General features: G+C 39.8%; 1 protein-coding gene across 1 annotated transcript; it reads left to right on the forward strand.

Annotated features, from left to right (window-relative positions):
* The first annotated feature begins 3,757 nt into the window (after positions 1-3,757).
* LOC140989408 (uncharacterized) lies at positions 3,758-4,396 on the forward strand. Its single transcript, XM_073458610.1, has one exon. It carries the CDS (start codon positions 3,758-3,760, stop codon positions 4,394-4,396), a length of 639 nt encoding a protein of 212 aa, XP_073314711.1.
* The last annotated feature ends 22,803 nt before the right edge of the window (positions 4,397-27,199 follow it).

Consider the following 27,199-nt stretch of genomic DNA (forward strand, 5'->3'; position numbering starts at 1 on the left):
GTCTTTTGAGAGCTTGTTACCAGCCGACTTTTACACATACTAGCACACACAATTTTCAATATTCTTCAATGAGAAAAGCTAGGAGACTTCGTCGCTCGTCCGTCTTTCCTCGCTGACAATCATGTATTCGAGCGTTTTAAACGCAAAAGCACTTTTTCTAAACTCTTTTATGCATAATTCAAATCATAATATGCATGTTTCAATTGTTTTTGCAAGAAAAATATCTACGTTTGATGGTTTAAATGTTGTGTCAAATATTTTCAAAAGTTTCAACGTTTTTACGTATATGTGATCATGATATGATTTCCAACGAGTACGCTACCAACGTAGGATATTATATGATTAGAACATGATTAATTCAAGGGAAAATACATGTTTGAATTAAGCATAAGCAAGGGGGAGAAGCACCTAGGGCATTCGAGGGTTTGGAAGGGGTTCACTCATGATTTTGAAGGACGGCTCGATGCATGGCTCAGCAGGGACTTGGCTAGGGGGTTGTGCTGGTCGTGGTTAGGCGTAGGAAAGAGTCCTAGCCTGGCTAAGACTCCTTGGTGCCAGCCTAGGAGGAGTCCTGTGGGGCAAGGACTCCTCGTGCGAAGCTGTGGGGGAACGGCAGCGTCCAAGGGGGATCGCGGCTAGGGCAGGGAGGTTCAGGGTTGGTCCGTTAGGGTCAAAGAAATATGGTCAAGGGTTGGGACAGGGGATGGTGCGGCTGGGTTCGCTGCTGGATCGACCACAGCGTGAGGAATCTTCAAGCGCGTGGCCGCCTGCTGTTCTTTATTCAGGCGGCTCGCAGCAGGGGTTCAAGGGCTTGGGCTGGGATTGGTTGGGTCTTGGCTTGGTCCAGGGTTGGTAAGGGTCAAGTGGGCTCGGTGGTGGCTCAAGTAGGAGAGTCCTAGTTGGCTAAGAGTCCTAGCAAAGGTAGGAAGCTCACGCGCAGCCTTTGTGTCCTTATTGCAGGGCTCGTGCACGAGCTAGGTTCTAGTTCTAAGGGTCAGGGTTGGTCAGAAGGGTATCTAGATGGGTAGGCTAGGGTCTGGCTTGAGGTGGCTCGGCCGTGGCTCTGTGGAATCGAGAGATGGCTCGGTGGTCTTGATAATGGGCCAAAAACAAATTTAAATGAACATAATTCGAACCATGGACTCACGGGGGTGGTTCATGGCTCACAAGGGTAGTTTACGTAATAAAAAGTCTATGTTTAAAGTTTGGGAAGGAAATATTAAGTTTTGAATTTATTCGGGAATTAAACGCCCCACGAATCGTCAATTAAAGAATTAATTGAAAAGCATTGAATTAAGCTTAATAAAACTACAAAAATTATATTTATACTTAAATAATTATTTTGGATAAGCCCATGTATTTAAAATTAAGAAAAAGATAAAATCGAGAAATTTTGCGTCTAGGGGCAAAGCGGTCATTTTACACTTAGGTAATACGTATAAGCTTGACAGTGTCCCGAAGGATCATAACACATGTTAAATGATTTAAAATGATTATTTTGATGAAAATATGACATTTTATGGTTTATGGTTGTAATGCCCGAGATTTTATCCTGTTAATCTGAGATGAGTATTTGATTGATTGATATGATTATAGACAGAGCACGTCTAGATTTGGATTGGAATTGTTGAGTTTTGAATATGTGCGAGGACAGAAGGTCTCGCGCATATGCGCGGCAGGTGGGCGCGCATATGCGCGAGCTGTGCGGTTCCAAGAAGTCCTGATGCGAAGACCTCGCGCATGTGCGCGAGATAAGGCGCGCATATGCGCGGGGCAGTCGATTTTAAAATGTGCCGAGACGAAGGTCTCGCGTATAAGGCGCGCATATGCGCGAGCAGCTTGACTTGCCATGCGCCGAGACAGAATGTATATGCGCCGATGGAGGTCGCGCATATGCGCAAGACGTGCAGACCAAATAATAAGCCATGTGTCCTTGCCATGCATACTTAATGTGTATTGTCTTCATTTCCTTCACTCCTCAGCAGCAATCACCGAGAGAAGCTTCAGAATTCCTTCAAATTTCATCATAGCTTAGATTTTGAATTGTGAAAGATCTAGCCGTCCGATTATCAATCCGAGTGTAGATTCTTGTTCCTCTCATCATAAGCTTTCAAAGGATGTAAGTTTTATTGTTTTCTAGCATGTTTTGAAATTCATATATTGTGGGAATTATAGTTTGGTTGATAATATGTGTTCTTGAGTTTACGGTAAACGTATAATCGAAAACAGATTGAAGAAAGGGTACCGTATGTTATTGTTCTCATTTTCCAGCTTATATGGCATGAGTTGTGCAGAATTTTGAGGTTGTGATATGCATATGATTGTTGTTATGAATTGGTGATATTGATCTTATGATGTTTTATTTACCGGTATCGCAAGATTACGCCGTTATGCCGTCGACATGTACCAAGATTGAATATTGATCCGTATGTGTACTCCTTTGAGTTAGAGGTTGATATAGTACATTGTATATATGTATTTTCAGATTGGTATTGACAGATTGGATATCGAGATTTCAAGACTTCGACTTGTTCAAACCGAGACTACGACAAGAAAGGTATAAAGCAATGTTGATTCGGGATTGCACAACTCAAATTAGATCCGATTTGAGTTTCCCAAAATCACATACTAGATTTTTTTTAATTTGATACGGTTATGCCTTGTCTATTGAATTATAGCAATGTACATGAGATAGGTAAGCCTTGGTAGAATTGCCAAGTACTAGATGTTCGGTGATATCGATGGGCGTAGGAAGAGATTAACTCCTATTGTAGATATTCGATACAGATAGGACCGAAGTCTAGGAATAGGACGTACCGCCACCCCGATTGGGAGAGTAGGTGGGAGATTTTTACGTCTTATTCACACCGGGATCCCTAGACTTAGATATGAGTCTAGTCAAAGAATAAGAGTCGAAGAGTTTTATTCGTATTCACTAATGTGTCATAAATACTGATTCATGTCTTCTTATCTTATGTTTATTTGCATGACATGCATGTATACATGTTTTATACTGGGATTTATTTTCACCGCAGTTTCCGGCTGTTGTTGTGTCTGTATGTGTGCATGACAACAGGTGGGACAGGATCAGGGTCGAGACAAAGATGAGAGATCGAGATAGCGTGGAGATTTCGGGCTGAGAAGAAGAACTAGTGGTTTATTACTAGACATGTATTTAAATTTTAAACACTGCTAGGATACATGTAGTTGAACAAGTAAATGATACTTTGAGTTAAATAATTTGATAGCATTATGTATGATTTATATACACTTGTTTATAATGTTAAAAGCAAAATTTTGACCCACATTTTCTATCAAAGATCCACTTAATCCCAAAGATAATTGAGTTAGAGCCCGGGTCCCCCCAACAGGTGGTATCAGAGCAGTAGGTTCTGTAAACTGAATTAGAAGAGAGTGAGCGGGGTAGATCGAGTCGTCTTCTTTGCTTTTGTGATGTTAGCATGCTATTCATTGTATGTTGATTTACATATGTCCTATATGAAGCATGTTTCTTGTTGTAATACATGTCTACCTATTTATTTGATTTGATTGCGACATGTATTAAGAACTAAATGAATCAGAACCGATTCTGAATCAGAGGTATATGATCAGAGGAGGACTGAGACAGATTGTATAGATTGTGTACTAATCCGTTTGATAATCAGATATGCCTCCTCGAAGAGCAGCAGTGCCTGTGCGTCCGGTGCCATAACAGGGCAGTAGTTCGAATGATCCTATTGATGTTACTGCAACACCGATGGAGACACTACTGAAACGGTTTCAATCTTTCAAACCGCCGACACTGAAAGGTACTGAGAGTGCTATTGATTTCGAAAGCTGGTTAGATGACATCGAGATGTTATTTGAGTCCCTTGACTATACAGATGACCGTCGAGTGAAGTTAATTGGGCATCAACTGCATAAAGTCGCAAAGAATTGGTGGTTTACCACAAAGAGAGCGTTGGAGCATCGTGGCACAGAGATCACTTGTAAAGTCTTTAAAGCAGAGTTTTATCAACGCTTCTTTCCCGTGTCATACAGAAAAGATAAAGGTGATGAATTTGCCAATCTGAGACAAGTACAGTTGAATATCGAAGAATATGTGGCAAAGTTCTCGACATTACTCAGATTTGCTCCTCACGTTGCAAAAAGTGACGAGGCCGTTGCAGATAAGTTTATCAATGGCTTGAATCCTGATATCTTTACCTTGGTGAACACCGGCAGACCGAACAACTTTGCAGATGCCTTGAACCGAGCCAAGGGAGCGGAAGCGGGCCTGATTAAGCAACGAGGACTATCGTATGCTGCTCCGGTTCCGAGACCACCACAACCCTCTTTTCAATCACCTCCCAGATTCGAGAGCGGTGGTATAGTAGTGGCAAGAAAGATCAACTGAAAGCTCGAGGAAATCAGTTCAAGAAGTCAGGTAACGGTTCATCAAGCTCCAGTGGGTCACGACAGAGGGCTCCTGGTCAGAGTTCAGATTATACAGGGATGTATTGCTGTACTTGTGGAGGTAGACATCCTACAGATCAGTGTCAAGGAGTGGTTGGGCGATGCAACATCTGCAGACAGCAGGGAAATTTCGCCAAAGTCTGCCTCCAGAGAGGCGCACAGCGATCCCAGGGTGCAGGATCCTCTGCATCAGTACCTCGGCCGGAGAGACAAGCATCATCTGTCCATTCCTTCTAGCAGCCAGCTACACAATCCCAGTCGAGGCCAGGAGGGAGTCAGACAGTGAGCCAACCTTCTAGACAGCAGGCTCGAGTTTTTGCATTGACTGAGGAACAGGCCCAGGACGCACCTGATGATGTTATAGCAGGTAACTGTTTTCTCTGTGGTTACCCTTCTTATGTATTGATAGATACGGGTGCATCTCATACATTCATTTCTGAGCGCTTTGCATTGATGCATGTTTTGCCTGTCGAGTCATTATCTACTGTTGTCTCTGTTTCTTCTCCTTTGGGAAGTGGTTTGATATCCGTGACATCGGTTAGACATTGTATACTACAATTTGAGGGTAATGAGATTTATTTAGATTGCATTGTGCTTGGGTTATCTTATTTTGATTGTATTGTCGGTATCAATATGTTAACCAAGTACCGAGCTACTGTAGATTGTTTCCAGAAGGTTGTCAGATTCAGACCAGAGATGGCAGAGGAGTGGAAATTCTACAGTAAAGGTTCCAGATCTCGTATTCCTTTAATATCTGTATTATCTATGACTCGATTATTACACAAAGGAGCAGAGGGATTCCTTGTGTATATAGTAGATTTACTGAAATCGAGTCCTACCTTGGCAGAATTGCCAGTGGTATGTGAATTTGCTGATGTGTTCCCAGACGAGATTCCAGGGTTACCTCCAGCCCGAGAGATAGAGTTTAGCATTGAGCTTATTCCAGGTACAATTCCGATTTCTAGAGATCCGTACCGATTGGCACCAATCGAATTGAAAGAATTAAAAATTTAGTTAGAAGATCTATTAACCAAGGGATACATTAGACCGAGTGTGTCTCCTTGGGGCGCTCCCGTATTGTTTGTTCGAAAGAAAGATGGTTCGATGAGACTTTGTATTGACTACCGGCAACTGAACAAAGCAACGGTAAAGAACAAATACCCATTGCCTCGTATCGACGATTTATTTGATCAGTTGCAGGGTTCTTCAGTATATTCCAAGATCTATCTGAGATCTGGCTATCACCAGCTGAGGGTCAGAGATTCTGATATACCAATGACAGCTTTCAGAACCAGGTATGGACATTATGAGTTTATTGTCATGCCGTTTGGTTTGACGAATGCTCTAGCTGTTTTTATGGGTCTAATGAACCGTGTGTTTTAGAAATATCTCGATGATTTCGTGATTATTTTTATCGATGATATTTTGATTTATTCGAAGAATATGATTGATCATGCTGAGCATCTGAGAACTGTATTGAGAACTTTGAGAACTGAGAAGTTATATGCAAAACTGTCGAAATGTGAATTCTGGTTAAGACATGTTGTATTTCTGGGTCACATCATATCCGGAGATGGTATATTAGTTGAACCCAGTAAGGTTGAGGCAGTGATCAGTTGGCCGGCCGAGACCGACATCAGTGCCAGAAATTCTCAGTTTTATGGGTTTAGCCGGGTACTATCGACGATTCATTAAAGATTTCTCCAGTATTGCGAAGCCGATTACTCAGTTGACTCAGAAGAATGCACCATTTGTATGGTCTGAAGACTGTGAGTCCAGTTTTCTTGAGTTGAAGAAAAGACTGACCAGTGCACCGATCTTGACTATTCCATCAGGTACTAATGATTTCGTTGTATATTGTGATGCATCTCACAGAGGATTGGGTTGTGTGATAATGCAGCGTGGGCATGTCATTGCTTATGCCTCGAGACAGTTGACACAACATGAAACTCGTTACCCAATTCATGATCTTGAAGTGGCGGCCATTGTATTTGCACTAAAGATCTGGCGACACTATCTCTACGGCGAGAAATTTGAAATCTACTCTGATCACAAGAGCTTGAAATACCTATTTTCACAGTCAGAGTAGAACATGAGACAGCGTAGATGTAGAGCCCAAAATCCAGTACACGTAAAACCCATGCACTTATTTAATTGTTAATTCATTTAATTGAATTTAAAAATGAGATTTAGCCATGCATGATTTATTTAAATGTATTATTTTAAATTATTCATGTTTATGTGATGTACGTTAAAATGTTTTTTCGAGTTTCATGTTTCAGGCGATTATTCGATACGGGATCGAGGGAAAAGACCGGTGACGATTTTTGCAATTTAAAATGTGGTATTTTATTTTAAGTTGAGAATGAGACATTTTAAATAATTTATTTAGTTTGGCAATTTAAAAGCCTTATTTATGTGGTTAGTGATTTAAGAGTTTAAAACTTTTAAGATTAGCATTTTGTGTGTGTTATTTTAAATTAGGAGTTTGTTTAAAATTAGTTTGGTTAACCTTTTTATTAGTATTTTTATTAGTTAAATGAGCGCTAATGACTCTTAATTAAACACACACACACGTTAATACTATAATCACCCACACACACACTTTTTCACAACTAGAAATCGTATAACACACACACACAAGTTTCAATTCAGAATTTTATTATTTTGAGAAGAAAAATATTAGGGTTCTTAGTCTTGAGAGCAGCCGCCCCTTCCCTCTGTAATTTCCAGCAAGGTTTCGTCATTTTGTTGCTAGAAAAATCGAGCCACGTTCGTCCCGGATCAACCCTCGTTCCGTTTCTGCTTCGGTATCGCCGTTTCGGTAAAGTTTATCATCACAAGGCACGTATATTCTTTCGTTTATGCATCGATCTTGTCATATTATGCGTTGTGTTGTTATTTATGCGTAAAAATACATGTGTGATGTGTGAAAGTTTGAGCAATGATGTTTGGATCAAGTTTGAAAGGGTTTTTCGATCACAAATCACGTTTTTGCTGTCATTTTAAAAACTACGATTTTTCGGTCGAGTTTCTGGAAAAATGTTCAACATATAAAACGTAGTACTCTTTAATACCTTTGATTTGATATAAAATTCGTAATTTTTGGAGAAGAAACGAATGAGTTATGGTTGTTTTTGTGTGACTGCTCAAACCTGCGATCTTATGAAAATGATGTTCATCATGTTTTGAAGTTTTTGAGTTGCAGGCTTTGTTTGGCACCGCCGGGCTTGTGCTACTGCATTTAGATATGTTATGGGATGAGTTTAGATGTTATTTGGTGGTTCGTTTGGGTCGGGATTGGCTTGAGATATAATAGAAGTCGTAGGAAGCGAAACGATGTCGGATTACGGGTTATTGTTGTATTGAAGTTCTTGTCAATGCTTGGAGATGTTTGGGGTGTTTTTACGGGTTTGAATCAATGTAATAGCATCCTAAGTTGAATCTCGAGGTGTTGGTTCATGGTCTTTAGGCTTGGATTAAGAGAATGAATGAATAAGATAGCGAATTTTCGTGAATGTCCAAGTCCAGAGGCTACCCGGACCCTTTTCCGGACCCCCGACACGGAGTCCGTGACCTTTTTCCTTCAAAAATACGAATTCCCATAGCCTACCCGGACCCCTACACGGGGTCCGTGTACCTCCCTTTAAAAAAATATTTATTTATTTTATTTTTTTAAAATATGAATATAAAATATAGGAAGTGTTTTGTGGTTATGAATATAAAATATAAGATTTGTTTTGGGGTTCTATTTCATGGTTTAGTATGATGATTAAACGAGGTCAAGTCCCGAGTGATTTAGAATGTCATAAGCTATTTATTTACTTCGGTGCTGAGCACAAATACCTACGTCTAAGATATGAAAGTTAAGTGTTTGAACTCATGTTAGTATGTTGCAGCAGCGGCCCCAAACGAGATCCAACGAATCCCTCAATACCAAGTAAGTATGTTCGACGTGCAAAGAAAATATTTTCAAGTTTTTGAGGTATGCTAATTGTCTTGTGACCAAATTATGTTAAGGATTGGAAAACGTTAAATTATGAACGGGGACCAATCCGCCCGTTAAATTATGAACGGGTTTACATCGAGATTGGAAAGCGTTAAATTATGAACGTGGACCAATCAGCCCGTTAAATTATGAACGAGGATCTCATGTATGTGACAGTGGATACGTCCCTGTCATCCCAGTACTGTGGTTAGTCTGATCAGGCGGTTATGTTATGGGTCACTTGCTTTGAAACATGCCTCTACGAAAAATGATGAGATTATGTATGTTCAAGTACGTTCTAGTATGCAGCATGTTTAAGAAAAGTTTTCACGTTATGGCACGTCTATGTTGTGTAAGCATGTCCCAGTTCATTTCAAGTTCAAGTATGTATGTCCTATTTCGAAGTTGCATGTGGTTTTATTACGTATTATTCGTTACTTCCTGTTTATACGTGTTGAGTCTTTAGACTCACTAGACTTGATTGATGCAGGTGAGGATGTTTATGAGGGGGCTGGAGGTGGGGACCAAGGAGCAGGCTTGGACTGAGCGGGAGGCTAAACCCGAGGACCGCCATGTTTTAAGTTTTATGAAAACATTTATTTCTTATGTCAAACTTTGAATTTCAAATCTTTTGTTGCAACAACTTGAGAGACGTACAGTTTTAATTCTTTTATCGAATTTTTTTATGTTCTCTTTTTATTTAAGAAAATTTTTAATCCTTCCGCAAAATTTTAAGTAGAAAAAGTACGGTACGTTTCAGTAGATGGCTCGATTTATTGAAGGATTTCGATTGTGAAATCAAATACTAGCCAGGGAAGTCTAATGCAGCAGCGGATGCCTTGAGTCGGAAGGTATGTGCTCTATCCTTATCGACGATAGGTGTTTCAAATTTAATTGAAGATTGTTGTTTGTCTGGAATAGCATTTGACACAAATAGTAGACCATTGCGACTTGCTACGATTCAAATGGAACCAGATTTGATTGTTCGCATTAAAGAAGCACAGAAAAATGATCAGAATGTTCAGAAGTCGATTGAGATGGTCAGATCCGGACATCATTCAGAGTATCAGGTACATGATCATGTTTTATATGTGAATAACCGTCTTGTCGTGCCAGATATTTTAGATTTGAAACACCAGATATTATCAGAAGCGCACTGTAGTCGGTTCAGTATTCATCCTGGTGGCAGAAAGATGTACAACGATCTAAAGATACAGTTTTGGTGGAAACAGATGAAATCAGAAATTGCAGAATTTGAATCTAAGTGTTTGAATTGCCAACAGGTGAAGGCCGAGAGAAAGAAACCCGAATGTTTACTTCAGAGTTTATCTATTCCTGAATGGAAATGGGATCACATTTCAATGGACTTTGTTACGAAGTTACCACGATCATCCCGGGGTTGTGATGCGATTTGGGTTGTGATCGACAGATTGACCAAATCTGCATGCTCTATTCCGTACAGAATGACGTACCGACATGATCAGATGGCAGAGATATATGTCAGAGAGGTGGTTAGATTGCATGGTGTGCCAAAATCTATAGTATCAGATCGTGATCCACGATTCACTTCACACTTTTGGAACAGTCTGCAACAGGATTTAGGTACGACATTGCACCTGAGTACTGCTTACCATCCCAGACAGACGGACAGTCAGAGCAGACTATCCAGACTTTAGAGGATATGCTAAGGACTGTAGTGCTAGATTTTGGTACTAGTTGGCAAGATTCACTCCCTCTTTGTGAATTCTAGTACAACAACAGTTATCAGACGAGCATCGAGATGGCACCGTTTGAGGCTTTATATGGAAAGAAGTGCAGATCTCCGCTGTATTGGGATGACATCTCTGAAGTACCAGAACTTGGGCCTAATATGATTCGTGAAATGACTTAGAAAGTGAAGCTGATTCAGAAGAGAATGAAAACAGCTCAGGATAGACATGCCAAATATGCCAATGTTCGACGTAGACCGTTGGTATTTGAGATAGGAGATCGAGTCTTTCTGAAGATTTCACCTTTCAGAGGCACTATCAGATTTGGCAAGCGAGGGAAACTGTCTCCACGATACATTGGGTCATATGAGATTCTTGAAAAGATAGGAGATCGTACCTATAGACTTGCCATTCCGCCTTCTTTATCTCAGATACATGATGTCTTCCATGTATCGATGCTGTGTAAATATATGCCTGATACTTCTCATATTCTTCAGCCTGACGAGGCCAAACTCGATGAGACTTTGAGTTATTTTGAGCAGCCGATTCAGATTATTGATCGGAAGGACAAACAACTCAGAACGAAGACAATTCCGCAGGTGAAAGTCCAATGGAGTCGTCAAGGCACTGAAGAAGCGACCTGGGAGACAGAATCAGAGATGAGACAGAAATATCCAGAGTTATTTTCATGACGTGAGTATTTATTTAGCTTTTGAGTATATTGCTTCATTTACAAGCTTTGATTGATTGCCTGAGATTTCGAGAACAAAATCATATCTTAGAAGGGGAGAAATGTAACGCCCGAGATTTTATCTTGTTAATCTAAGATGAGTATTTGATTGATTGATATGATTATAGACAGAGCACGTCGAGATTGGATTGGAATTGTTGAGTTGTGAATATGTGCGAGGACAGAAGGTCTCACGCGCGGGGCAGTCGATTTTAAAATGTGCCGAGACGAAGGTCTCGCGCATATGCGCAAGATAAAGCGCGCATATGCGCGAGCAGCTTGACTTGCCATGCGCCGAGACAGAATGTATATGCGCCGAGGGAGGTCGCGCATATGCGCAAGACATGCAGACCAAATAATAAGCCATGTGTCCTTGCCATGCATACTTAATGTGTATTGTCTTCATTTCCTTCATTCCTCAGCAGCAATCACCGAGAGAAGCTTCAGAATTCCTTCAAATTTCATCATAGCTTAGATTTTGAATTGTGAAAGATCTAGCTGTCCGATTATCAATCCGAGTGTAGATTCTTGTTCCTCTCATCATAAGCTTTCAAAGGATGTAAGTTTTATTGTTTTCTAGCATGGTCTGAAATTCAGATGTTGGGGGAATTATAGTTTGGTTTATAATATGTGTTCTTGAGTTTACGGTAAACGTATAATCGAAAACAGATTGAAGAAAGGGTACTGTATGTTATTGTTCTCATTTTCCAGCTTATATGGCATTAGTTGTGCAGAATTTTGAGGTTGTGATATGCATATGATTGTTGTTATGAATTGGTGATATTGATCTTATGATGTTTTATTTACCGGTATCGCAAGATTACGCCGTTATGCCGTCGACATGTACCAAGATTGAATATTGATCCGTATGTGTACTCCTTTGAGTTAGAGGTTGATATGGTACATTGTATATTTTTATTTTCAGATTGGTATTGACAGATTGGATATCGAGATTTCAAGACTTCGACTTGTTCAAACCGAGACTACGACACGAAAGGTATAAAGCAATGTTGATTCGGGATTGCACAACTCAAATTAGATCCGATTTGAGTTTCCCAAAATCACATACTAGATTTTTTTTAATTTGATACGGTTATGCCTTGTCTATTGAATTATAGCAATGTACATGAGATAGGTAAGCCTTGGTAGAATTGCCAAGTACTAGATGTTCGGTGATATCGATGGGCATAGGAAGAGATTAACTCCTATTGTAGATATTCGATACAGATAGGACCGAAGTCTAGGAATAGGACGTACCGCCACCCCGATTGGGAGAGTAGGTGGGAGATTTTTACGTCTTATTCAAACCGGGATCCCTAGACTTAGATATGAGTCTAGTCAAAGAATAAGAGTCGAAGAGTTTTATTCGTATTCACTAATGTGTCATAAATACTGATTCATGTCTTCTTATCTTATGTTTATTTGCATGACATGCATGTATACATGTTTTATATTGGGATTTATTTTCACCGTAGTTTCCGGCTGTTGTTGTGTCTGTATGTGTGCATGACAACAGGTGGGACAGGTTCAGGGTCAAGACAAAGATGAGAGATCGAGATAGCGTGGAGATTTCGGGCTGAGAAGAAGAACTAGTGGTTTATTACTAGACATGTATTTAAATTTTAAACACTAGTAGGATACTTGTAGTTGAACAAGTAAATGATACTTTGAGTTAAATAATATGATAGCATTATGTATGATTTATATACACTTGTTTATAATGTTAAAAGCAAAATTTTGACCCACATTTTCTAGCAAAGATCCACTTAATCTTAAAGATAATTGAGTTAGATCCCGGGTCCCCACAATGGTAAAACTGTGCAATTTTTATTGTTCAAATGCTATTTTTAAAAGTCATGATATTTTATGCTTTTAAAAAAAAAAGAAAAATATTTTCAGGGATGTGATTTGACTGTGAATAATGATATATGATATGTGGGGGATCCGTTTTAAGAAGGAACGGTGAACTTACAATTTTGTGAGAATGTCGTGAGGGAAAAAAGCCCCAAAGGGAGCCCATTTACGGGAGAAAGCCCCAGAGGGAGCTCGTCCATGAGAGAAGACCTCATAGGGAGCCCGAAGATCATATTTCCATGGCGGTGCCTAGTGCCCGTCCCCATGGACCATGTATAGCTGAAGATTGATCAGTCGACCAGATGATAAAAACTACTCACTTTCAAGGATAAAACTTCACCCAAAATGATAAAAGATTGAAAGCTTTACGATTTTACGATTTTATTATATATGATTTATTTGTGCTTAAAATTATTTTAAATAAAAGTATGATTTTCAATGCATGTGATCGTATATGTATTATTTGCTGCTCATGTTTAGAACGTGCTGAGTCATTAAACTCACTAGGTTTGAATGATGCTGGATTTGATGACTGAAGAGGCGCTGACTCTTGAGTGGATCGAGTGCTGCAGTACACTCTCAAAGGACTTTTATTTTCCGCATTAGCTTGTTAGATAAAAGATTTAAAGATTTATGTTAATGATTTTATTAGGGAGTTTTATGTTTTACTTTCTTGTTAGTTGATCTTTTTAGGTCAAGGTAGGATTTTTGGTCAGTTGACGATTTAAGAAGTTTTTGGGCACTCGAGATTTCAAATGTTAAATTATTATGATTTATGGAAATGTTAAGTTATTTTAATCAGTAATTATCAAGTTTATGATTTAAAAAAAATGCCGAGGTCGTTTCAGTTTAGAATCGTGCCTTTGCGTTTATAACGGTCGAAATACGAATACCGTAGCTGTGGAATGTTGGTGACGAATGGAGGACGATTTTTATTTCTTTTTTCTACCCTTGTTCTTGTCAAAACCCCACCAAAAACCCACCTTGGTATGCAAAGGAGTCGGATGATCGTTGTTGGAAGGAAGAACGAGGAAGAAAAGCGAAAAACGAAGGAGAAAAAAATCGAAAACATTCTCCTTGCAAGTCCCTTGAAGGTTCGGCCGATTCCTTCTTTTTTTTTAAATTTACGTAAAAGGTGAGTGTGTATTCCGAGGTGTGTGTGCGTGTCGGGTTTTAAAGTTTAATTATTTAAAGAAAAACAAAAATCTTTTTTAATTACTTAATTAATAGGCTTAATCAACCCTAGTTTATAAATAATTAATTAGGCACATTTAGATTAATAAAATTATTAGGACCCAAATTAAAATGTTTAAAAACATATATTTAAAAAACAATCCCTTATAAAATTCATATATCCCTTACTCCCACTATTTAATTTAAATTTGACTTTAAAAGTGCCATAATTCTTAATTATTTGAAATAAATATTTTCTTAACTAAAAAATGAAAATGTAACTTTAAAATCTTTAACAACTTAATCGTCTCTGGTCCTTCGTTCCGGCCAATGATCGATATTCGTCTGAAAATCTTTAAATCATGAAATCAAACAAAATTACACAATTAATCATTTATTTACTCAAAATATATCATTCATGCATCTAAAATCATTTCATTAAAATATTTAGCAATTTAATAATTTTCATGCATGTGGTTTACGTGTACTTATTTTCGGACGTCACAAATCCTCCCACTTTAAAACAAATTTTGTCCTCGAAATTTGTCTAGTTTTGATTATTAAAATGCTTAGGCACCCTCATCTACCTTTTTTTTAATTCATGTTACGAGATACCATCTATTTTGCCTTGATATTTATGTTTCATTGAAGATGATATCATTCAATTTTCATTGCTATAGCCACGTTTGAAGCCAAGCCTATGTATGTATATTTGATACTTACTGCTTTCTACTTACTGAGTTTTATCTCATTCCAATTAATGTCATGTGATACAGGTGACAAGAAGAATAAACAGGATTGTCTAAGGCAGAAGAATTCATATGGCTATAGAAGGGGAAAACTTTTAATCATGTCACTCTTATTTTTTGTGTAGTGAACATGGGAAAAATTTTAAGGGACATGTATTTTGGTAAATGGAACTATGGAAACTTTGTGTTGGTTTTTGGATAATTATGGTGATGATATTTTAGAAATTGTTATGTTAAAAGTTTGAAAATATTTGTTGTAAAGGGTATTTAGTTTCTCCCCTTTTTATTCAAATGCTTCCGCGTATGCTATTTAATTCTTTAAATTTGAATGCCATGGGAGTGGTGTGTTTCACATTTAATTTAGAAAAATGCTACCTCCAAATCTCTATATCGTAAAAGCATTTTAAAATTTTTCCAGAATGTAAAATTCAAAGCAGTAAATACTCACAAACTTGAGGCATGACTTCTTGAATTTCTCGGAGTGGTACTAACACAACCCTTTCGGGATCCTTCGCTCTGATACCAACTGAAACATCCACTACCTTTTAACTTTAAAATCCTACTAATTTTATACACACACACACACACACACTTGCAAAATTCGATCCAATCATAAAAACCAACTCAACATTTCAAAATCTCAAATGCATAAAATCTGTAATCATCAACCAACAGCAATCATACGTCAGTATTTTAAAAATAATCCAAAATTAAAATTCAAAATAAAGCATAAATCTCAAAATATGAAATCCTCAAAAATATTTACGCCAAAAATATTTTAAATACTAAATAAGTAAATGCGGAAAATCAATGTCCAACGGGAGTGTACTGCCGAACTCGATCTACTCAAGTGTCAACACCTCCTTCAATATCATCCTCACATGGAACCATCCAAACCTAGTGAGTCTAATGACTCAGCACCCTCTAACCATACGTAACAAATATTACATATATATGCACATGCATTAAAAATCATACTTTTATTTAAAATATCTAGTGTAATTTGTAAGCATAAATAAACTATTTAACTTTCCATCATCATATATCATTTTAGATGAGTTTGATCCTTGAAAGTGACAAGCTGTATCCACTAGTCGATTGATCGGCCGTAGCTCACCATTGCGCATGGGGACGGGCAATAGGCACCGACGTAAAATGGAAATACGATCGTTGGGCTTTCTCTAGGGCCTTCTCACGTAAACGAGCTCCCTCTTGCGCCTTCTCCCTCACGATATTCCCAAAATCATATATCATATTCATTATGTGATAGTCAATTCAAATCCTTCAAAATATTTTTTCTTTTCCTATTAATCATAAAATATCGTATCATTTCCACATTTGAAAAAAATCGCATTTTAACAGTAAAAAATGCATAACTTTATCATAAATCATAAAATCTCATATTTTCATCCTAAACGTTTTTAAAATATCATTTAGCTTGTATTATGATTCTTTGGGGCGCTGCCAAGCCTTTCATACTACCTGAGACACAAAATGAACATTTTACCCCTAGACTCCAAAATTCCTGATTTTGACATTCTCTTACCTTTATTGACTCGATCCTATCATATACTATCATATAAGCTTAAATTTAACTTCTAATATTTTTTTTAGACGTAAACCCGAGCATTTCGATTTAATAACTTAATGACTAAACCATGAGGCGTTTTAACTCGAATAAATTCAAAACTTAATATTTTCTTCTCAAATTTTAAACATAAACTTTTCATCCCTAAACTTAACATAAAATCTTAAAATACACCTATAAATATTTCTTAGACGTAAAATTAAGTTCATCAACTAATTTCTCAATTCGTTTTAAAACTTAACCGTATGCCCCGGTTTTAACCTGAATCGACTCAAAATTTTACCAAAATTTACCTAACTTGAACCACAGCCTATCAACTCCTAAACATACCTTATGCAACCCAAATCAAACCATTTAAGACCCTTGGAATAGCTTAGAATGCCTACTGAATTTTTCGCACAATTGATCAAATCCTAGCCCAAGCAAACTTTCAATTCATTGAACCTAGCTCTTAACCATCATGTCCAGTCCTTATGTACCCATCCTAAGACCTAGAGTAAACCCTTAGAACTCTACTGGACCAACCTCTACAGCCCTCGCACTTGCAACCTTAAACCCGCTCCCCTACAAGCCTTAAGCGACCCAAAAGCAACGTGCAACCTTTATACTCCCTTTCTAGCCCTTGCACAGCCCAACTAGAACCATGACTAGACCCTATTAGGACCCATAAACATGTCCCTACAGCATCTTACAGCTTGCTTCTTCCTAGGACCAAAAACACAAACCCTAGTTCCTAAAAACCCAATTTCGTTCAGCTCTTGCATCCATATTGTCCAACCCTTAAACATGCATCTATAGACCCTTAAATATGTTGAAATCATCCCTTCCCATAGCCTTATTGTAACATACAGTACTTTTTATTACTTAAAATTTGCGGAAGAATTAAAAATTTTCTTGCTTAAATAATGAACTTTCAAAATTTGGTAAAATAATGTCTGCCAAACGTATTTGCCTGAACCACAAAAATCGTAACATAAAACCAGAGTATTTTCAACATTTCAAATATCCTTAAAACTTCAAAACATGGCGGTCCTCGGGTTTAGCCTTCCGCTCAGTCCAAGCCAGCTCCTTGGTCCCCACCCCTAGCCTCCTCAACATACTCCTCACCTGCATCGATCTAGTCTAGTAAGTCAAAAGACTCAATACGTATAAACTGTAAGTAACGAGTAATACGTAGTAAAACCACACGCAACTTCAAAATAGAGCGTACTTATTGGAAACATAAATCTGAACATGATAACATAAACGTACTTGAGCGTGATCATAATAGCATAACGTAGATGTGCCATAATCATAAAAACTTTTCTTCAACATGCTTGCATACTTGAACATACATACTTCATCATTTTGCGTAGAGGCATGTTTCAAAGCAAGTGAGCCATACATAAAAAATTCCTAATCAGACAAACCACAGTACGGGGCTGACAGGGACGTATCCACTGCCACATACATGAGATCCCCGTTGATGCTTTAACGGGTGAATTGGTCCCCGTTCATGCTTTAAAGCTTTCCAATCCTGATCTAAACTCGTTCATGCTTTAACGGGGTGGAGAGGTCCTCGGCCACGTTCACCGATTTCCAAACACATTCATAATTTGGTTACAAGACATTTAGCATACCACAAAAACTTGAAATATTTTCTTTTGCACGTCAACATACTTACTTGGCGTTGAGGGATTCGTTGGATCTCGCTTGGGGCCGCTGCTGCAACATACTAACATGAGTTTGAATACTTAACTTGCATAACTTAGATGTAGGTACTCGAGCTCACCACCAAAGTGATTAAATAGCTTATGACATTCTAAATCGCTCGGGACTCGACCTCGTTTAATCATCATACTAAACCATGACATAGAACCCCCAAAACATATCCTATATTTTATATTAATAACCCCAAAACAAATCCTATATTTTTACATAAATAAATTTTAACTATCGTACTAAACCATGATATAGAACCCCGAAGCAAATAAAAAAAAATTTAAAAAATTTTTTTTAAAGGGGTACACGGACGCCGTGTTGGGGTCCGGGTAGGCTCTGGAAATTCATATTTTTGAAGGAAAAAGGACACGGACTCCGTGTTGGGGTCCGGGTAGCCTCTAAACTTTGACATTCACGAAAATTCACTATCTTATTCATTCATTCTCTCAATCCAACCCTAAATACCATGAACCAACACCACAAGACTCATCCTAGGATGCTATTACATTGATTCAAACCCGTAAAAACCCCCCAAACGTCTCCAAACATCGACAAGCAACTTCAATAAAACAATGACCCGTAATTCGACATTGTTTCGCTTCCTATGACTTCTATTATATCCCAAGCCAATCCCGACCCAAACGAATCACCAAATAACACCTATACTCATCCCATAACATATCTAAATGCAGTAGCACAAGCCCAGAGGTGCCCAACGAAGCCTGCAACTCAAAAACTTCAAAACATGATGAACGTCATTTTCATAAGATCGCAGGTTTGAGCAGTCACACGAAAACAACCATAACTCACTTTTTTTTCATCCAAAAATTACGAATTTTATATCAAATCGAAGGTATAAAAGAGTACTACGTTTTATATGTTGAAAGTTTTTCCAAAAACTCGACCGAAAAATCGCAGTTTTTAAAATGACAGCGAAAACGTGATTTGTGATCCAAAAACCCTTTCAAACTTGATGCAAACATCCTTGCTCAAACTTCCACACATCACACATAGATTTTTACGCATAAAACAACGCAACACATACTATGACATGATCAACGCAGAAAGAAACAGAATATACGTGCTTTTAAATCTTTAACGTTACCAAAACGACGACACCGAAGCGGAGATGACGTGAGGATTGATCCGGGACGATGGTGGCTCGATTTTCTTGGAGAAAATTCAACAAAACTTTTCTGGAAACTGAAGGGGAGGGGCGGCTGCTCTCTTGCTATGAACCCTAGGTTTTTTTCTCTTTAAAAATCTTAAATAAGATATGTAGGTGTGTGTGTTGTGTGTTTTGGTGTGTGTAAAAATGTGTAAGTGTGTGTGAGTGTGTGTAACGTGTGTGTGAGTGAGTAATTAGGGGGAAGTGCTTAATTAAATAATTAATCAAGCTACTTAAATGTTAAACCAATTAACAAGCTAATAAAAATGGTAAACTAATACCCAATTTACTAAAATCCTCTAATTTAAAATAAATTGCACACTTGCTAAACTTTAAAAGTTTTAAACCCTTAAATCACTAAATAAATAAATTAAACTTTAAAATACCAAAATTTATAAATCATTTTAAATGCCTCAATCCTAATTTAAAATAAAATACCACGTAAAAATATTTGCCAACATCGTTACCGGTCTCTTTTCCTCGATCCCGCATCGAATGATCGCCTGAAACATGAAACTCAAGAAAAATATTTTAACGTGCATAACATAAACATAATTAATTTAAAATAATGCAATTTAAATAAATAATGCATCATTAAAAATAACTTTTAAATTTAAATAATGATTTAACCATTAAATAAATGGATGGGATTTACGTGTACTGATTTTGGGCACTACAGTTCCTCCCCCACTTATAAAAATTTCGTCCTCGAAATTGAATCTTACCGAACAACTCCGGGCAGCGAATCCTCATATCTGCTTCAGTCTCCCAAGTGGCTTCTTCCACTGATTGTTTTAGCCACCGGACTTTGACTAGTTTCGTCACCTTGTTCCGAAGTCTACGCTCCTGACTGTCTAGGATTTGAACAGGTCTTTCCTCATATGACAGATCTGGAGCCAACTGCAACGGCTCGTAGCTTAGAACATGCGAAGGATTCGCTAGGTACTTCCTCAGCATCGAGACGTGGAACACATTGTGTACCCGGGCCAGATTCGGCGGAAGGGCAACACGATACGCTATTGTCCCAACTCTGTCAAGAATCTCGAATGGTCCAATAAACCTCGGACTCAGCTTGCCTCTTTTACCAAACCTCATAACACCCTTAATAGGTGCTATCTTTACAAAAACGTGATCACCCACGGCAAACTCGAGATCTCTCCTTCTCTTATCAGCATAGCTCTTCTGACGGCTCTGTGCTGTCTTCATTCTGTCTCGAATATTGACCACCACATCTGCAGTCTGCTGAACTATCTCTGGCCCAAGTTCTGCTCTCTCTCCGACTTCATCCCAATGAATCGGCAATCTACACTTCCTTCCGTACAATGCCTCATAGGGAGTCATACCAATAGATGCTTGAAAACTGTTGTTGTACGTAAACTCCACTAGAGGTAGCTTCGATTCCCACGTCCCTTGGAAATCGATCATACATGCTCGCAATAGATACTCCAAAATCTGAATCACTCGCTCAGACTGTCCATCTGTCTGCGGGTGAAACGCTGTACTGAATAGCAACTTCGTCCACATGGCTGCATGTAGGCTCTTCCAGAAGGAAGATGTAAACCTTGGGTCCCTGTCGGACACAATGGAAACTGAGATCCCATGCAATCGAACGATCTCTCTGATATAAAGCTCCGCATACTGCGTCATGGAGAAATTCGTCTTCACTGGCAAGAAGTGCGCTGATTTAGTGAGTCGGTCCACGATAACCCAAATGGCATTGGATCCTCTGACTGACCTTGGCAACCCAATAACAAAATCCATAGTAATATTCTCCCATTTCCACTCTGGGATAGGGAGTGGCTTAAGCATCTCTGCTGGTTTCTGGTGTTCCGCTTTCACCTGTTGACAAGTGAGGTATTCAGAAACAAATCTGCGGATGTCTCTCTTCATCCCTGGCCACCAATACAAGATCTGCAGGTCTTTGTACATCTTGGTACCTCCTGGGTGGATTGAATACGGAGATGCCTGTGCCTCTGATAAGATATCTTCTCTGATCGAATCTACATTAGGCACCCACATTCTTCCCCTGTATCTCGCAATACCATCTGACACTGAGTAGAGCACACTGCCCTTGGCTTCATCTTTCAGTTTCCATTTCTGCAATTGCTCGTCTGAAGACTGTCCTTGGCGGATGCGGTCTAGCAAATCAGACTTGACTGTCAGATTAGACAGTCTAGGAGCTCTGCCCTTACGATAAACCTCTAGGCCAAACCTCTAAATCTCAGACTGAAGAGGTCGCTGCACTGACAACTGTGCTATGACTGCAACTTTTTTGCTCAAGGCGTCTGCGACAACATTAGCCTTTCTCGGATGGTAGCTAATTTCGCAGTCGTAGTCTTTTACCAATTCCAACCATCGCCTCTGTCTCATATTCAACTCTTTCTATGTGAAGAAATATTTGAGACTCTTGTGATCGGTGAATATCTGGCATTTCTCGTCATACAAATAGTGTCTCCATATCTTCAACACAAAAACTACAGCGGCTAGTTCTAAATCGTGAGTCGGGTAATTCTTCCCGTGCACCTTCAACTGCCTGGAAGCATAAGCTATAACCCGACCATGTTGCGCATCAACACTGCGCCTAAACCGAGCTTAGATGGATCGGTGTATAGCACAAAATCAACTTGCCCTGATGGCATGGCTAACACTGGCGCTGAAATAAGAGCTTGCTTCAACGTATCAAAGCTCCTCTGACATTCATCACTCCACACGAATTTAGCATTCTTCTTTGTCAGTGAAGTGAGTGGACGAAAACCCCTGAATAAACTTACGGTACTAACCGGCTAAACCCAGAAAACTGCGGATCTCTGATGCATTCTTCGGCTCAACCCATTCTTTAACGGCCGTCACCTTTGCTGGATCCACCTCAATACCCCTGCTAGACACTATATGACCCAAAAAGGATACTTTCTCCAACCAGAATTCACACTTACTGAACTTCGCAAATAACTTGTGACTTTGCAGGATCTGTAAAACTGTTCTCAAATGCTGGTTGTGCTTCTCATGGCTCCTCGAGTAAATAAGGATATCGTCAATGAACACTATGACGAATTGATCAAGATAAGGCTGAAATACTCGGTTCATGAGGTCCATGAATATTGCTGGAGCATTTGTCAATCCAAATGACATCACTAAGAATTCGTAATGCCCATACCTGGTTCTGAAGGCTGTCTTGTGAACGTCTGCTTCTTTAACCTTCAGCTGATGATACCCTGATCGAAGATCTATTTTAGAGAACACTGTAGCTCCAAGTGGGTATTTGTTCTTGATCGTTACCTTGTTCATCTCTCGGTAATCTATACACAGCCTCATGCTCCCATCTTTCTTCTTTACAAAAAGCACCGGCGCGCCCCATGGTGAAAAACTAGGGCGAATAAATTCCTTGTCAAGAAACTCCTGAATCTGCTGTTTGAGTTCTAGCATCTCAGCTGGAGCTAATCGGTCCGGTGCCTTGGAGATTGGCACTGTGCCTGGCATAAGATTAATGGAAAACTCCACCTCTCTATCTGGTGGAAGGCCTGTGACGTCGTCAGGAAAGACGTCTGAGAAATCTCTGACTACCGACACATCTGATATAGATGGAGTGGGTGCACCAGGTGCCGAAATAATGCTGGTCAAGAAAGCCTGACACCCCTTAGAAATAAGCCTCCGTGCCTGTATGCAGGAGATCATACGAGGGAAACTTCTCCATCTGTCTGGCGCAAATAGAAACTGTTCCATTCTCATCGGTCTGACCAACACTGATCTCTTCTGAAAGTCAATCAGGACTCGGTTCTTCATCAGCCAGTCCATTCCCAAGATAATATCGAATTCTGGCATCGGCAATACTATCAAGTCTGCATACACCAGGTGGCCCTGCAGTTCTAGATCAATATCTCTAACCACGCTGGTAGCTAACAGTTATTCCCCTGATGGGACTGTTACTAAATAGTTCACGCCAAGGCCGATAGACTTGATGTCTAAATGATTAGCGAACGTCTCCGAGATAAAGGAGTGAGTGGCTCCCGAATCTATCAGGGCCTTCGTAGCTAATCTCTTAATGAAGATATTTCCCGTCAACAGTGTAGTGTATGGGTTTGCCTCCTGAGCATGCATGGCGAACACCCTGCCCTGGGTTGGTTGCTTCCATTGTGGGCACTCTTTCAACATGTGGTCACTTGCTCCACATTTAGAGCACTTGCCTGATCCGTATAAACACTCTCTCGGATGTTGGCGGTTGCATTTAGGACACACTGGAAAATTCCCAGGCCTCTGAGGTGCCTTCTGCTGCTGAATAGGACCCTTGCCTTTCGGTGGTCCTTGATAAGGCTTTTTTCCTGGTTGCCCTTGGTAAGGTTCTTGAACGGAGGTCGCTGCTGATGTTGCTGCTGCTGCTACTGCTGTGGAGCCTGATAGGGCCTCTTGCCCTGCCTGTCCGCCTCAATGTCCCTCTGATCCTGCTCTGCCGCCAACGCCCTAGACACGGCAACTGCATATGTAGTAGGACCAGCTACTCGGACATCTCGGCGCAAGATTGGCCGCAAACCATCCATGAAATGTCTCAACTTTTCCCGGGCGTCGTTGGCTATCAGGGGTACAAAGTAACACCCCCTCTCAAACTTTTTCACAAATTCTGCTACGCTGCTGTCTCCCTGTCGCAGCGCCATGAACTCCGTAGTCAAGCAGGAGCGTACTTCCTCAGTGAAGTACTTGGAGTAGAAAACTTATTTAAAACCATCCCAAGTCAGTGTTCGCAAATTCACTGACACTGAAACACTCTCCCACCACCGTCTGGCATCCCCTGCTAGAAAGAATATGGCACACCTGATCCGGTCTGCATCTTTCAGCTCCATGAAATCAAAGATTACTTCGATGGACTGAATCCATCCCCCAGCTATCATCGGGTCAGTAGTCCCCGAGAACTCCTTAGGATCCATCCTCCTAAACCTTTCGTACACAGCCTCTGGTCGGGGCCTCGCCTCTACATTAACCGCAGTCTGGTTCCCCGCAAACGGCACGAAGAACTGCGTCATACCTGCAAGCATCTGCGCCTGCATATCTAAAGGTGGACGAGGAGGAGTGACCCTCTCCTCATCTCGGGCCTCTTGGTTCTCCTCTCTTGCTTCCCTGTTAATCATACGTCTAGGAGGCATACTGTTCCAAAATTTACCCACCACGTAAACCCAATATGCATGCGGGGACTCGGACGTTAATCCATTTCTTAATCATTCTTGGAATAATTCAATCAATTAAGATAACCAGGGTCTAAAATTTTTTTTTTTTTAAAATGCGGAACGTAATGGAATCAGTCTAGTAAGTACAAGTTTTGTACAGCATACAACAAACGAAACTAGGGTTCAACTACTATTTATCAAGTGTTGAAACCTAACTACTTCTGATCCGGATCACCACGCTAACTTGTCCTTTGTCTCATCCTCTTCTTGACCCTGATCCTGTCCCACCTGTTGTCATGCACACATACAAACACTACAACAGCCGGATCACTCCGGTGAGAATAAACTCCCAGTATAAACAATGTATACATGCAATGCATAAAATCATATACAAAAGCATAAACCATGTATCACAAAACATAAATCATAATTTATGACACATTAGTGAATACAGATAAAACTCTTTGACTCGTCATCTCAGACTCGACTCATCTTTATTCTAGGGATCCCGGTTCCTGGATATTATCATATACCGAATGTAAGCGGTAGGAATCGATCCATTCCTAAGCAACATCGATATAATTCAAATATCCATTGTCTTGGCATATCCGCCATAGACTTAGCATATCCGTCAATGCCTATTCTGACAATGTGCAATGGGCCAATGACTACTCTGTCATAATCTGGCACCTCTGTCAGTGACGTTCATTCAATAGCTATCTGATATTCTCTGCTTTTCTATAAATCTATAGACTAAGCACACTTGTTCAAACAATATAAAGGTATGAAACCAATAACATACAAGTATGTGATTTAGGGAAACTCAAGTCTAGTCTGACCCAAGTCGATCTCTCGGTTAACATTGATTTATACCTTTTTTTCGTTGGTTTCTGACTCAGTCAAAGTCTCGACCTCAAAGCTATCAATATCAATCTGAAATGACATATAGAATGTGCACAATATCAATATTCAACTCAACTCAGATCTGTTCTGATCAATATTCAATCTAATTCAATATCGACGGCATAACGGTACCATATTGATATCCCCATCAACTCAGACAACAACATATATCAATTACAAATCATAACCAGTAGTCAATACCATCCATCATCTCATAAATCTAAATAATCTCAATTCAATATCTGAAAATTCATAATAATTCCATAAACAATCTGTTCTCGATTCTACGGTGTCTAATATCTCAAGAACATCATATATCAATCATATCTGATTCTGACAATATCATAATTTCAAATCATATCAAAACGTAATAAAACTTACGGCCAGTTGAAGCCTTTGTCAAGAGGAATATAGTACTGAAGTCGGATTGAAAATCGGACGGACGGATCTTCCACAAACGTCAAATTTCTAAAAAAAAGGCGTAAGGATTTTCTATAAAAATATCTCGGCTTTTGCTGGTTTTGAGGGAAGGAACGAATAAGTTTTCTATATAAATATACATATGTTGCATGTCAAAGTACGGGTGGCTTCATGTTTGTGCAGCACGTCTTGCGCATATGCGCGACCTCTCTCGGCGCATATGCGCGAGACCTTCTGGTCTCGACGTTTGCACATTCAACAGCCGCGCATATGTGGGCCCTAACACCGCGCACATGAGCCAATAGTTCTGTCCCAGCTGTTGGTCAGCTCATCAGCCCGCGTATATGCGCGCACCCTCTCGGCTGACATGCGCCAAAATCTCTGGAATCAACATTCTGAAATCCAGCCTCTCGCGCATATGCGCGCCCTGTCTCGCGCATATGCGCGAGAAGTTCTGTCTCGCACATACAGCTCCCGAACAACTGGCGCATATACGCGCACCACTTCCGCGCATATGCGCCAGAACCTCTGGCCTCACTTTCATCTTACTCATACATGATATCAATTCATGCCTCGGAATGGTCCGTCTATCATCATATCAATTTATCAATAAATCATCTCAGATTAACAGAATAAAAATCTCGGGCATTACAATGCATACTAATAGCATAAGATGCACGTAGTTTGGATTTAAATATACACATGCTGAAATAATAGTTCAATGCTTACTACATAACATAATTTAAAACATGAAAACTTACAGACTTGAGGTGTGACTTCGTGAGCTTCTTGCAACTGGCAGTAGGCATAACCCTTTACAAGAACACCGCTCTGATACCAACTGTAACACCCCAGATTCGACGACTGTCCTCACTGTACCAAGACGAGTCTTTCCAGCGTGCTTATGTCCGCACTCACACGCACCCTAGGAAACGTCACAGGAGGTCACCCATCCCAGAATTGCCCCAAGTCAAGCACGCTTAACTTTGGAGTTCTTATGTGGTGAGCTACCGAAAAGAAGATGCACCTTCGTGGTATGAGTAGTACATATCAAAGCTTTTAAACCTCTTCAACTGTACAGTCCATTACATTGAACAGTCTCGGAATCCCTCTCCTTCCGGTGTAAGATCGGTTCATTCATGTTCCTTCCGTCTAGAAGCCTGCAAGGAGCCGCTCATTGTCCGTGCAACCTCATGGCACCGGCGATCACTCCCCCGCCCTCTTCGGCCCCGGGCCTCACATGCCCACCAGCTTCCGCTTGGTTTGTCCCCGAAACCCACACCGTACTAGAAGAGATCGGCTCTGATACAAACTCTAATGTACCGTACGTTTTACTACTTAAAATTGCGGAAGAATTAAAAATTTTCTTGCTTAAATAATGAACTTTCAAAAGTTGGTAAAATAAACTGTACGTCTCAACATAATGTCTGCCAAACGTATTTGCTTAAACCACAAAAATCGTAACATAAAAACCAGAGTATTTTCAACATTTCAAATATCCTAAAAATTTCAAAACATGGCAGTCCTCGGGTTTAGCCTTCCGCTCAGTCCAAGCCAGCTCTTTGGTCCCCACCCCTAGCCTCCTCAACATACTCCTCACCTGCATCG

This window comes from Primulina huaijiensis, chromosome 12, assembly GCF_012295235.1.
Source record: "Primulina huaijiensis isolate GDHJ02 chromosome 12, ASM1229523v2, whole genome shotgun sequence".
NCBI classification, from domain to species: domain Eukaryota; kingdom Viridiplantae; phylum Streptophyta; class Magnoliopsida; order Lamiales; family Gesneriaceae; genus Primulina; species Primulina huaijiensis.

What these genes read in the sequence shown, in the direction of transcription:
- LOC140989408 (XM_073458610.1), top strand. Translation starts at nt 3,758, where the DNA reads ATGGAGACACTACTGAAACGGTTTCAATCTTTCAAACCGCCGACACTG.